Source organism: Oncorhynchus masou, chromosome 17 (assembly GCF_036934945.1).
Source record: "Oncorhynchus masou masou isolate Uvic2021 chromosome 17, UVic_Omas_1.1, whole genome shotgun sequence".
Taxonomy (NCBI): Eukaryota; Metazoa; Chordata; class Actinopteri; order Salmoniformes; family Salmonidae; genus Oncorhynchus; species Oncorhynchus masou.
This window is the reverse complement of record NC_088228.1, coordinates 33,803,290-33,817,809: the sequence shown is the minus strand read 5'-3', so window position 1 is coordinate 33,817,809 and position 14,520 is coordinate 33,803,290. Positions and strand designations below refer to the sequence as shown.

The following is a 14,520-nucleotide window of genomic DNA, read 5'->3' as shown; positions in this document are numbered from 1 at the left end:
AGTTCATTTAAAGCGGTTTCTTGCATCATAGCACAATATAATGCCACTTTCAGTCATATTTTTGGCCAATTGTGACAAGTTAAACATCATTCCTAAAATGGTTAATGCCAAGCATAATGTTTTGCCAAAGTCTCATGGAATGTTGGCCTACATTGAACACCACATATTGGCTATTGTAGGCGATATCATAGAAGTCAACAGTTCTATCCATGTGGAAATGTCCCACGACACAGATGTCAGTTCAACGTCTAGTTTTGATTTACATTTGTTTTGAGTTGTCAACTAACGTGAAATCTACAAAGTTTCACAATGTCATTCGATTTTGGTTAGAAGTTGGGTGGGAAAAAAATATGAAATTCCCTTATGCTAACCTTTTTCTAATCTAATTTGATTCACCATCATCACATTGCATTTTGGGGTTGAAATGACGTGAAAACAACATAGTTTCAACCAGTTTTTTCCCAGTGGGGTTATGGCATTGGTCCATTGGTTTTGTTGATAGGCCTACATTATGCTCAGCTAGCCACAATAGCCCGTAGACCACTGTCTGAAACTGTAACATACAGCCTGAGTTCACAGTTAATGCGTGCCGGAAGTTGTACAAAATTATGACAAAAAGCTTAATGAGAGCCATTGGTTCTCTTTCAGTAGAAATCTGTGTGTAGTTTTCCATATAATTGTTGTGCCGGTGCCATTCTCATTTATAGTCCTGCTTCTTTACTAACCTACACACTACTTTTGCATTGTTTCTTTTAGATACAAATATCTTGTTGACTTGATCTTGACTCTATTACAGTGCCTTCAGAAACTATCACACCCCTTTAACTTTTTTAATTTCTGTTGTTACAGCCTGATTTTTTTTAATGGATTAAATGGAGATTTTGTGTCACTGGCCTACACACAATACCCAATAATGTCAAAGTAGAATCATTTTTAGAGATGTATTTTTATTAATTCTAAATGAAAAGCTGAAATGTCTTGAGTCAAGTATTCAACCCCTTTGTTATGGCAATCCTAAAGTGTAAAAATGTGTTTAACAAGTCACATACAGTGGGGCAAAAAAGTATTTAGTCAGCCACCAACTGTGCAAGTTCTCCCACTTAAAAAGATGAGAGGCCTGTAATTTTCATCATAGGTACACTTCAACTATGACAGACAAAATTAGGGGAAAAAATCCAGAAAATCACATTGTAGGATTTTTAATGAATTTATTTGCAAGTTATGGTGGAAAATAAGTATTTGGTCAATAACAAAAGTTTATCTCAATACTTTGTTATATACCCTTTGTTGGCAATGACAAAGGTCAAATGTTTTCTGTAAGTCTTCACAAGGTTTTCACACACTGTTGCTGGTATTTTGGCCCATTCCTCCATGCAGATCTCCTCTAGAGCAGTGATGTTTTGGGGCTGTTGCTGGGCAACACGGACTTTCAACTCCCTCCAAAGATTTTCTATGGGATTGAGATCTGGAGACTGGCTAGGCCACTCCAGGATCTTGAAATGCTTCTTACGAAGCCACTCCTTCGTTGCCCGGGCGGTGTTTTTGGGATCATTGTCATGCTGAAAGACCCAGCCACGTTTCACCTTCAATGCCCTTGCTGATGGAAGGAGGTTTTCACTCAAAATACATGGCCCCATTCATTCTTTCCTTTACACGGCTCAGTCGTCCATTGTCCCTTTGCAGAAAAACAGCCCCAAAGCACAAGGTTTCCACCCCCATGCTTCACAGTAGGTATGGTGTTATTTGGATGCAACTCAGCATTCTTTGTCCTCCAAACACGACGAGTTGAGTGTTTACCAAAAGGTTACATTTTAGTTTCATCTGACCATATGTCATTCTCCCAATCTTCTTCTGGATCCTCCAAATGCTCTCTAGCAAACTTCAGACGGGCCTGGACATGTACTGGCTTAAGCAGGGGGACACGTCTGGCACTGCAGGATTTGAGTCCCTGGCGGCGTAGTGTGTTACTGATGGTAGGCTTTGTTACTTTGGTCCCAGCTCTCTGCAGGTCATTCACTAGGTCCCCCCGTGTGGTTCTGGGATTTTTTGCTCACCATTCTTGTGATCATTTTGACCCCACGGGGTGAGATCTTGCGTGGAGCCCCAGATTGAGGGAGATTATCAGTGGTCTTGTATGTCTTCCATTTCCTAATAATTGCTCCCACAGTTGATTTCTTCAAACCAAGCTGCTTACCTATTGCAGATTCAGTCTTCCCAGCCTGGTGCAGGTCTACAATTTTGTTTCTGGTGTCCTTTGACAGCTCCTTGGTCTTGGCCATAGTGGAGTTTGGAGTGTGACTGTTTGAGGTTGTGGACAGGTGTCTTTTATACTACTAACAAGTTCAAAAAGGTGCCATTAATACAGGTAATGAGTGGAGGGCAGAGGAGCCTCTTAAAGAAGAAGTTACAGGTCTGTGAGAGCCAGAAATCTTGCTTGTTTGTAGGTGACCAATACTTATTTTCCACCATAATTTGCAAATAAATTCTACAATGTGATTTTCTGGATTTTTTCCCCTCATTTTGTCTTGTCATAGTTGAAGTGTACCTATGATGAAAATTACAGGCCTCTCTCATCTTTTTAAGTGGGAGAACGTGCACAATTGGTGGCTGACTAAATACTTTTTTGCCCCACTGTAATTTGCATGGACTCACTGCGTGCAATAAGTTTTTAACATGATTTTTGAACGACTACCTCATATTGTAAAGTGGCTGTTCCACTGGATGTCAGAAGGTGAATTCACCAATTTGTAAGTCGCTCTGGATAAGAGCGTCTGCTAAATGACTTAAATGTAAATGTAATCTCTGTACCCCACATATACAATTATCTGTAAGGTCCATCAGTCTAGCAGTGAATTTCATACACAGATTCAACCACAAAGACTAGGGAGGTTTTCCATTGCCTTGCAAAGAAGGGCACCTATTGGTAGATGGGTAAAAAATCAAATAAAAAGCTGACATTCCCATATCCCTTTGAGCATGGTGAAGTTATTAATTCCACTTTGGATGGTGTATCAATACACCAGGTCACTACAAAGATACAGGCATCCTTTCTTACTCCGTTGCCGGCGAGGAAGGAAACAGCTCAGGGATTTCACCATGAAGCCAATGGTGACTTTAAAACAGTTAGAGTTTAATGGCTGTGATCGAATTTAGGATGGATCAACAACATTGTCGTTACTCCACAAAACTAACCGAATTGACAGAGTGAAAAGAGAAAAGGAGGAAAAAAATAAAAATATTCCAAAACATGCATCCTGTTTGCACAAGGCACTAAAGTAAAATTGCAAAAAAAATGGTCAAAGCAATTCACTTTTTGTCTGAATACAAAGTGTCAATTTTGGGGCAAATTCAATACAACACATTATTGAGTACATCGCCATATTTTCAAGCATAGTGGTGGCTGCATCATCTTATTGGTACGCTTGTAATCGTTAAGGACAGGGGAGTTTTTCAGGATAACAAAGAAACGGAATGGAGCTAAGCACAGGAACAATCCTAGAGGAATACCTGGTTGTCTGCTTTCCACCAGACACTGGGAGATGAATTCACCTTTCAGCAGGACCATAACCTAAAACGCAAGGCCAAATATACACTGGAGTTGCTTACCAACCAAGAAGACAGTGAATGTTCCTGAGTGGCCGAGTTAGATTTTCAAGCCAATTTAAGTCAAAACTGAAAATGGTTGTCTAGCAATGATCAACAACCAATTTGACAGAGCTTGAATAACAGGCAAATGTTGCACAATTCAGGTGTGGAAAGCTCTTAAACTCACAGCTGTAATCGCTGCCAAAGGTGCTTCTACAATGTATTGACTCAGGGGTGTGGATACTTATATAAATTAGATATTTCTGTATTTCATGTTCAATAAATTTGCAATTTTTTTTCACTTTGTCATTATGAGGTATTGTGTGTAGATGGATGAGGGGGAAAGATGCATTTTAATACATTTTGAATTCAGGCTGTAACAAAATGTGGAATAAGTCAAAGGGTATGAATACTTTCTGAAAGCAGCGTATGTCTGCTTAGACCACTGTTCTGTTATTACTGTATAAGTGCAGTACTGTCATTAGTAACGACTTACATGAGGCACAAAGTAGGGCTGTGCCCTACACTCCCACCTCTTCCCAAGATAGTCTGTTCCCGAATCAAAGATTCTTCAAAGTAAAAGAATCAAAAGATTCTTCAAAGTAGACACCCTTTGCCTTGATGACAGCTTTGCATACTCTTGGCATCCTCTCAACCACCTTCATGAGGTAGTCACCTGGAATGTATTTCAATTAACAGGTGTGCCTTGTTGAGGTGTGCCTCTGCAGTTGGCACTAATAAGCAAGGTCTGCATGGGACTGATTTCTTCCTCCCTCCTGCCCCCGTAGCTTTTCATACTGCACCCTCTGACTTTCTGTCCGACTCCCACCCACTACCGCAATAACTGGTCCCAAGCCCAACCGCAGTCCCTCAATGTTATTTTAGGCATATGTGACGCAGCTCACTTGACAGCCATGGTCCCAGCAATTTTGCTCCCTATAGGCAATATCAAAATAACAGAAGAAATAGCATAGGTTAAACTGCAAGATTCTCCCATGGCGCTATCAGTATTACTTGGCTATAATCAGCCAATAGGCTTGACTTAGTTTGAAGAGGGCAGAGTTGGAGAGACTTGCACTTTATCTTGAGCTATGGCCTACCTTTTAGGAGCGGGAGACATATGAGTGATACATTTGTATTTTTAAGCTATGTAGTAAACTATAGTATTTTGGAAGTAATGTGATTTACTCCATGTCCCCCTCCAATCTTATTCATTATGATCTAAAAGGCTAAACTGATCCTAGACCAGCACTCCTATTGCCTGGCTACCCAGGCTTCTTGCTCCGGCCAAACGCTACGGCACGCTCACGGACGTTAGTTTCTTATCCGCAATGAGCCTGGATCTGAGTTACCTCCCCCGACCCTTCACCGAACGCGAACACATTCGGGGCCGTCTGATTTGGCCAGAGCCAGAACACAAGTAGGTATAGCGGCAGTTTGAAAGTTCGTAATAGACTTTGATACTGTGATTGGTTAGAGATGAACCCATCGATGATTACTTTGTTTTGTAAAAGGCCCCTCTTGCCCCTCATCACCACAAGCAACTTCAATGATGGCAGTCTCCGATTAAAGTATGTAGCGAACAACAGAGCAGCAGAATCATTTCGTGTGAGTCGTCAGGCTAGCACTCCTACTCTGAGACATTTTATTAAAACAGGCCCAGATTATCTACAGTGTTTTGGACAAATCTCTGTTGTCCTGATGGACTCCCCATTATGAGAGTTAATGCTATGATTGCAGGAACCTAGGCCCCACTTCCCTCTATCTGAGAGCATGCCCAAAACTACAGTCACTTCACATGGTTAGGAGACATAGGCCTACAATAAACTTGTCTTTCCAGAGTTGGCCTACAGCAAACTCTGAGGCAGTGATCATTTAGAGCTGGAACTTTTTCCTCTGTGTATTGTTCTTTGGTTTAGCTTCATTCCACTTCCTTGAACACAGCAGAGGCAAACCGAGATGTATGGTTAGGGGCACTATTTTTAATAAACACACCAAGACCAAGAGCTGTTGACTATTTCTAGGTCCCTATGTTTAGGGTCTACTTCTTCATTTTCCTTTTTTTCCCTCGTAGTGACTCAAACTACTATGGGGAAATCCTCGGTCCCTCACATGCCAATCAGAGAGTAGCTGATTGGCTGGTTATTGTGTGAGCGAGGGGTTGGTTGCTGCTCTGTTCGGGCCCTACAGCTCCGTGGGGGAAAGTGTATTATGGAGGCTGTGTTGGGGCGTTGGCTAGAGGAAACCGAGTGAGAGAAGAGGTGGAGAGACCGAGAGAGAGGGAAAGAGGAGTGGAGAATCCAGAACAAGCCAAGACATATTTCTTGTTGGAAAGTAAAAGCTGTGTTTGAAAGAGGATGATAAACTCATGGTGTTTACTTCACTGTGGAGAGGAGGGAGGAACATTCCTCAGGCTAGCAGTCAGTTTTACTGGCACACATGGCTGTTGGGGGGGGGAGGGAGCGAGATATCGAAGAGTCAGATTTGGAGGGAGAGGAGAGAGAGAGGGGTAGAAAGAGAGCAAGAGCGAGACAGAGGAGATGGGAAGGGGGGGAAAAGAGAAATTGGAAAAATGTGAAAGACAGACAGATTGGGGGGAGAGATAGGATCAGGGTGTTCAAAGTAATACTGTGTGTACGGAGGCTGTATAGACGCCTGTGAAGGCACAGCCCTGACCCGTCAAGACAGGATCCCTTACTGTACTGTAGCACTCATTGGAATCCTCCAATACACCACCACCACCTCAACCCAAATACTGTCCTTCTGTAGGGGTGGAGTCTGGGTCATGTTCAGTGGGCCCAAAATTGTGAAAATATTTTTTGAAACAAGAGGTAACTACCTAAACATGTCCAGTTAGAGGGTCATTTTCTTTCATCTGTTGAAAATATAAAATATATTGTTTGAGGAAAAAGATGGTAATTTTCATTTTGCTGTTAGTAAATGTTTTGCTACTTAATACAACCCTGATGTCTTCACACAACTGTAACATGTTATTAGTCAACCATTGTGTTATCTGAATGCATCTATTAACCAGAGCCAAACAGCTGTGGGAGGGGTTTAGGTCCCCAAACAAAGAAAATTCTCCACACATTAATCTTGTGAATCTACAAACTTGTTGGATGCATTTGCTGTTTGTATGGATGTTTCAGATTATTTTGTGTCTAATGGAAATTAAAAGTAAATAATGTATTGTCATTTTGGTGCGCTTTCATTGTAAATAAGAATATATTGTTTCTAAACACGTGGATCAAATCAAAATCAAATGTTATTGGTCACATACATGGTTAGCAGATGTTATTACGAGTGTAGCGAAATGCTTGTGCTTCTAGTTCCGACAGTGCAGCAATATCTTAACAAGTAATCTAACAATCCATAACAACTGCCTAAATACACACATCTAAGTAAAGGAACGGAATAAGAATATATATAAATATATAGATGAGCAATGACCGAGCGGCATAGGCAAGATGGTATAAAATACAGTATATACATATGAGATGAGTGTAACAATATAACTTTAGACCGGCCCCAAGCCCATACCCGGACGCGAACCAGGGACCCTCTGCACACATCAACAACAGTCACCCACAAAGCATCATTACCCATCGCTCCACAAAAGCCGCAGCCCTTGCAGAGCAAGGGGAACCACTACTTCAAGGTCTCTGAACAAGTGACGTCACCGATTGAAACGCTATTTTGCGCGCACCACCGCTAACTAGCTAGCCGTTTCACATCCGTTACATGAGCAATGCAAGATATGTGACATTTTTATTAAAGTGGTATTATTAAAGTCACTAGTAATCCATTTATTAAAGTGGGCAATGAATTCAAGTATGTATGTACGTAGGCAGCAGCCTCTCTGGGTTAGTGATGGCTGTTTACCAGTCTGGCCTTGAGATAGAAGCTGTGTTTCAGTCTCTCGGTCCCAGCTTTGATGCACCTATGCTGACCTTGCCTTCTGGATGGTAAGCGGGGTGAACAGGCAGTGGCTCGGGTGGTTGTTGTCTTTTATCTTTTTGGCCTTCCTGTGACATCGGGTGCTGTAAGTGTCCTGGAGGGTAGGTAGTTTGCTCCCAGTGATGCTTTGTGCCGACCGCACCAAATCAAATCAAATCAAATTTTGTCACATACACATGGTTAGCAGATGTTAATGCGAGTGTAGAGAAATGCTTGTGCTTCTAGTTCCAACAATGCAGTAATAACCAACAAGTAATCTAACTAACAATTCCTAATCTACTGTCTTATACACAGTGTAAGGGGATAAAGAATATGTACATAAGGATATATGAATGAGTGATGGTACAGAGCAGCATAGGCAAGATACAGTAGATGGTATCGAGTACAGTATATACATGTGAGATGAGTATGTAAACAAAGTGGCATAGTTAAAGTGGCTAGTGATACATGTATTACATAAGGATGCAGTCGATGATATAGAGTACAGTATATAGGTATGCATATGAGATGAATAATGTAGGGAAAGTAACATTATGTAAGGTAGCATTGTTTAAAGTGGCTAGTGATATATTTACAACATTTCCCATCAATTCCCATTATTAAAGTGGCTGGAGTTGTGTCAGTGTGTAGGCAGCAGCCACTCAATGTTAGTGGTGGCTGTTTAACAGTCTGATGGCCTTGAGATAGAAGCTGTTTTTCAGTCTCTCGGTCCCAGCTTTGATGCACCTGTACTGACCTCGCCTTCTGGATGATAGCGGGGTGAACAGGCAGTGGCTCGGGTGGTAGATGTCCTTGATGATCTTTATGGCCTTCCTGTAACATCAGGTGGTGTAGGTGTCCTGGAGGGCAGGTAGTTTGCCCCCGATGATGCGTTGTGCAGACCTCACTACCCTCTGGAGAGCCTTACGGTTGTGGGCGGAGCAGTTGCCGTACCAGGCGGTGATACAGCCCGCCAGGATGCTCTCGATTGTGCCTCTGTAGAAGTTTGTGAGTGCTTTTGGTGACAAGCCAAATTTCTTCAGCCTCCTGAGGTTGAAGAAGCGCTGCTGCGCCTTCTTCACGATGCTGTCTGTGTGAGTGGACCAATTCAGTTTGTCTGTGATGTGTATGCCGAGGAACTTAAAACTTGCTACTCTCTCCACTACTGTTCCATCGATGTGGATAGGGGGGTGTTCCCTCTGCTGTTTCCTGAAGTCCACAATCATCTCCTTAGTTTTGTTGACGTTGAGTGTGAGGTTATTTTCCTGACACCACACTCCGAGGGCCCTCACCTCCTCCCTGTAGGCCGTCTCGTCGTTGTTGGTAATCAAGCCTACCACTGTTGTGTCGTCCGCAAACTTGATGATTGAGTTGGAGGCGTGCGTGGCCACGCAGTCGTGGGTGAACAGGGAGTACAGGAGAGGGCTCAGAACGCACCCTTGTGGGGCCCCAGTGTTGAGGATCAGCGGGGAGGAGATGTTGTTACCTACCCTCACCACCTGGGGGCGGCCCGTCAGGAAGTCCAGTACCCAGTTGCACAGGGCGGGGTCGAGACCCAGGGTCTCGAGCTTGATGACGAGCTTGGAGTGTACTATGGTGTTGAATGCCGAGCTGTAGTCGATGAACAGCATTCTCACATAGGTATTCCTCTTGTCCAGATGGGTTAGGGCAGTGTGCAGTGTGGTTGAGATTGCATCGTCTGTGGACCTATTGGGGTGGTACGCAAATTGAAGTGGGTCTAGGGTGACAGATAAGGTGGAGGTGATATGATCCTTGTCTTGTCTCTCAAAGCACTTCATGATGACCGACATGAGTGCTAAAGGGCAATCGTCATTTAGTTCAGTTACCTTTGCCATCTTGAGTACAGGAACAATGGTGGCCATCTTGAAGCATGTGGGGGCAACAGACTGGGATAGGGAGAGATTGAATATGTCCGTAAACACACCAGCCAGCTGGTCTGAAAATGTTCTGAGAATGGCTAATGATGCCGTCTGAGTCGCTACAATGATTATGGATAGTCCTGAATGAATCATAAATAATGATGAAAAAGTTAGATGCACAAATATCATACCCCCAAGACATGTTAACCTCTCACCATTACAATAACAGGGGAGGTTAGCATTTTGTAACTGTCTCACTCATCATTATTCACAATTCATTCAGGACTTTCCGTAATCATGGCAGCATCCACATTAAAGTGTTTTAGAAACATATATTCTATTTTTATTTACAAAAAATAGTTTCTCTATAATGACACAATACATAATATACCATTTGATTTCTATTGCTTTTGGTCCCCTAAAATAAGGGGGGGGGGGGAACTATGTACAAAAAGTGCTGTAATTTCTAAATGGTTCACCCAATATGTATCATTTCAAATTCAAAGTGCTGGACGACAGAGCCAAAACAACAACAACATGTTCACTGTCCCAATACTTTTGGAGGGGTGTGTACGTGTGTGTGTGTGTGTGTGTGTGTACGTGTGTGTGTGTGTGTGTGCGTGCGTGCATGTTTTCCTACATTATCAGGACCAGAACGTCCTGACAAGGTATGAAAACAAGAAAGAATGTGAAAAGTCAGGATTTTTTTCTTCTTTTTTTCCAAATCCTGAATTTGTTCAACTTCTATTTTAGGCTTTGGGATTAAGGTATAGTGAAAATAGGATTTTGAATGCAGACAAAAAGTTCTGAAAATTCCGTTTTATTCTCAGTAACTGGTGCGTATTTCCTACAAATCGCATACAAAATCATCTTATAAATCAGGACTCTGACTGTGCTTATGACTCTCTCTGACTAACGTGGTAATCTGAGAAGGACTGGTTTCATAATTGACATGGTGTCATAATCACAACATCCCTCTGAAAACCATCATGGTGTCGGTGTTGGCATTTCATGGTGATCTCACCATGCGGTAAAAAGTTAATAGACCAGTGCTAAACCTCTCTGCCGATAACAGCAAATTTTCCCTTTGTGCCTCCCCACTCAAACCGCTCCCAGGTAATTGTTACCCAGAAATGATTTGATATTGAGATAATTAAAAATGCTGCATTGGACCTTTTTAAACATACAGTATCCGCTCGTCAAACAGATTTAGTTAATGTCTCACAGCAACACATACAGTACAGTGCCTTCAGAAAGTATTCACACCCCTTGATTTTTTTCCACATTTTGTTGTTACAGCCTTTTAACATGTATAAAATGATGATTGTGTGTCACTGGCCTACACACAATACACCATAATGTCAAAGTGGACATTTTGTTTTCAATTTTGGTACAACAGGAATTGTTTATAGGGAAACACACCCATCCCCCTCAACTCTTACCAGAAGCCGCCGTTCGATATATACGGAATATGAAGAAGCCTTCTGGTTCCGTATGTGGTAAACTCAGGCTTAGGAGATCTTATACGTTTGGTTCTATGATATCTTCTTCAGCTAATTTTACTTTTTGTAAATGGTGAAGCATTTACAGTGCCGTCAAAGTATTCACACCCCTTGTCTTTTCCCACATATTGTTGTGTTACAGCCTGAATATAACATTTATTAAATTGCACTTTTTGTTTCTCTTGCCTACACACAAGCCTAAATCAGTTTAGAAGTAAACATTTGCTTAACAAGTCACGTAATAGGTTGCATGGACTCAATCTGTGTGCAACAATAGTGTTTCACATGATTTTTTTTAATGACTACAGCATTTCTGTACCCCACATAGAATTCTCTGTAAGCTCCATCGGTCGAGAAGTGAATTTCAAACAGATTCAACCACAAAGATGAGGGACACCCACCTTGGTAGATTGGTAAACAACAAAAAAAGCAGACACTGAATATCCCTTTGAGCATGGTGAAGTTACACCATTCAAAGCGTAATTAATACTGTATCAATACACCCAATCACTACAACGATACTGGCGTCCTTCTTAAGAGGAAGGAAACTGCTCAGGGATTTCACCGAGGCCAATGGTGACTTTAAAACAGTTAGTTTAATGGCTGTGATATGAGAATTGAGGATGGATAAACAACATTGTAGTTACTCCACAATACTAACCTAAGTGGCAGAGTGATAAGAAGGAAGCCTGTACAGAATACAAATATTCCAAAACATATTGGCAAAGAAATAACCTATATCGTGAATACAAAACTTTATGTTTGGAGCATACACAGTACATCACTGAGTACCACTCTTCATATTTTCAAGCATGGTGGTGGCTGCATCATGTTATGGGTTATGCTTGTAACCGGCACGGAGTAGAGCTATAAGCACATGCAAAATACAAGAGGAAAACCTGCTTCAATCTGCTTTCCAACAGACGCTGGGAGACGCATTCACCTTTCAGCAGGACAATAACCTAAAACACAAGGACAAATATGTATACAGTATACAATATGTATATATATGTATGTATACAGTGCATTCGGAAAGTATTCAGACCCCTTTTACTTTTTCCACATTTTGTTCCATTACAGCCTTATTCTAAAATGGATTAAATATATTGTTTTCCTCATCAATAGACACACAATACCAATACTGACAAAGCAAAAACAGCTTTTTAGAATTTTTGCACATTTGATAAAAAATCAACATATTGCATTCGGACTCTTTACTCTGTACTTTGTTGAAGCACCTTTGGCAGCGATTACAGCCTTGCGTCTTCTTGGGTATGACGCTACAAGCTCGGCACAGCTGTATTTGGGGAGTTTCTCCCCTTCTCTGCAGATCTTCTCAAGCTCTGTCAGACTGGATGGTGGAGCGTTGCTGCACAGCAATTTTCAGGTATCTCAAGAGATGTTCCATCGGGTTCAAGTCCGGCCTCTGGCTGGGCCACTCAAGGACATTCGGAGACTTGTCCCGAAGCCACTCCTGCGTTGGCTTGGCTGTGTGCTTTAGGGTCGTTGTCCTGTGGGAAGGTGAACCTTTGCCCCAGTCTGAGGTCCCGAGCGCTCTGGAGCAGGTTTTCATCAAGGATCTTTCAGTACTTTTCTCCATTCATCTTTCCCTCAATCCTGACCAGTCTCCCAGTTTCTGCCGCTGAAAAACATCCCCACAGAATGATGCTGCCACCACCATGCTTCACCATAGGGATGCTGAATATTTCAATCTTGGTTTCATCTGACCAGAGAATCTTTTTTCTCATGGTCTGAAAGTCCTTCATGTGCCTTTTGGCAAACTCCAAGTGGACTGTCATGTCCTTTTCTTTCTGAGGTGTGGCTTCTGTCTGGCCACTCTACCATAAAGGCCTGATTGGTGGAGTGCTGCAGAGATGGTTGTCCTCCTGGAAGGTTCTCCCATCTCCAGAGAGGAACTCTGGAGCTCTGTCAGAGTGACCCTTCTCTACCGATTGCTCAGTTAGGCTGAGTGGCCAGCTCTAGGAAGAGTTTTGGTGCTTCCAAACTTCTTCTATTTAAAAATGGTGGAGGCCACTTTTTCTTGGGGACCGTCAATGCTGCAGACATTTTTTGGTACCCTTCCCCAGATCTGTATCTCGACACAATCCTGTTTCGTAGCTCTACAGACAATTCCTTCGACCTCATGGCTTGGTTTTTTCTCTGACATGCAATGTCAACTATGGGACATTTTATATAGACAGGTGTGTGCCTTTCCAAATCATGTCCAATCAATTGAATTCACCACAGGTGGACTCCCAAGTTGTAGAAACATGTCAAGGAGTATCTATGGAAACAGGATGCACCTTAGCTCAATTTCAAGTCTCATAGCAAATGGTCTGAATACTTATGTAAATAATGTATTTTTGTTTTTAAATTCTAAACCTGTTTTCACTTTGTCATTATGGGGTATTGTGTGTAGATTGAGATTTTTGTTTGAATCAATTTTAGAATAAGGCTATAATAACAATGTTGAAAAGTGAAGGGGTCTGAATAATTTCCGTATGCACGTACACAAGTTGCTTACCAAAACGATATGTATTCCTGAGTGGCCTGGTTACAGTTCTCACTTAAATTGGCTTGAAAATATATAGCAAGACTTGAAAATGGCTGTCTATCAATGATAAACAACTAACTTGATGAATTTAAAAAATAATGTGCGACTATTGTACAATCCAGATGTGCAAAGCTCTTAGATTTACCCAGAGACTCACAGCTGTAATCACTGGCAAAGGTGATTCTGACATGTATTGACTCAGGGGTGTGATTTAGAATATTTCTGTGTTTCATTTTAAATCAATTTGCCACAATTTCTAAACATGTTTTCACTTTATCATTATGGGGTATTGTGTGTAGATGGATGAGAAAATATATTTAATCCATTTTGAATTCAGGCTGTAACACAGGAAAATGTGGAATAAGTTGAGGGGTATGAATACTTTCTGAAGGCACTGTATTTGTAGTGTTTACAGTACCTCATCAGTTTTTGTAACTGTAAATAATGTCTCCTCTCGCTCTGTTTCTAAATAGGCATTTGGCAACGCGAATACGGCACAGAACAACAACTCCAGCCGCTTTGGGAAGTTCATCCGGGTCAACTATCTAAAGAGTGGGGTGGTGAGAGGGTGAGGCAGTGTGTTTGTGTTATCATGTATTGCATGACATATTTCATACCATATAGCAACACCTGTCGCTGCATGATGGCTGTATCATCACAGAAACAAGATACCGTTCACTTTTAAATCAGTGCGATGGTTCCTTTTTTTTAGGCTTGCCTGGGTGCCTGTCTGTTTCTGCTTTCTTGCCAACATCTTATAGCAAGTGCACAAACAGATCTAGGACCAGGCTATATTTCCTCACTGGATGGCAACCACATTTTCATCAGTGAGTTTCTGGGTAAAATTGAATTGGTTTATTTACAGTGGGGCAAAAAAGTATTTAGTCAGCCACCAATTGTGCATGTTTTCCCACTTAAAAAGATGAGAGGCCTGTAATTTTCATCATAGGTACACTTCAACTATGACAGACAAAATGAGAAAGAAAAATCCAGAAAATCACATTGTAGGATTTTTAATGAATTTATTTGCAAATTTTGGTGGAAAATAAGTATTTGGTCAATA

The 14,520-nt window shown here is 41.7% G+C and overlaps 1 protein-coding gene across 9 annotated transcripts in view; it reads left to right on the top strand.

Moving 5' to 3' along the window:
- The window catches only part of LOC135558908 (unconventional myosin-IXb-like), a 76,259-nt gene that overhangs the window by 14,802 nt on the left and 46,937 nt on the right, over positions 1-14,520 (top strand). For all 9 annotated transcript variants that reach the window (XM_064993125.1, XM_064993127.1, XM_064993121.1 and 6 more), the window contains exon 3: positions 13,931-14,025. In XM_064993125.1, coding sequence (XP_064849197.1) covers positions 13,931-14,025 — 95 coding nt within the window. The remainder of the gene's footprint in view (positions 1-13,930; positions 14,026-14,520) is intronic.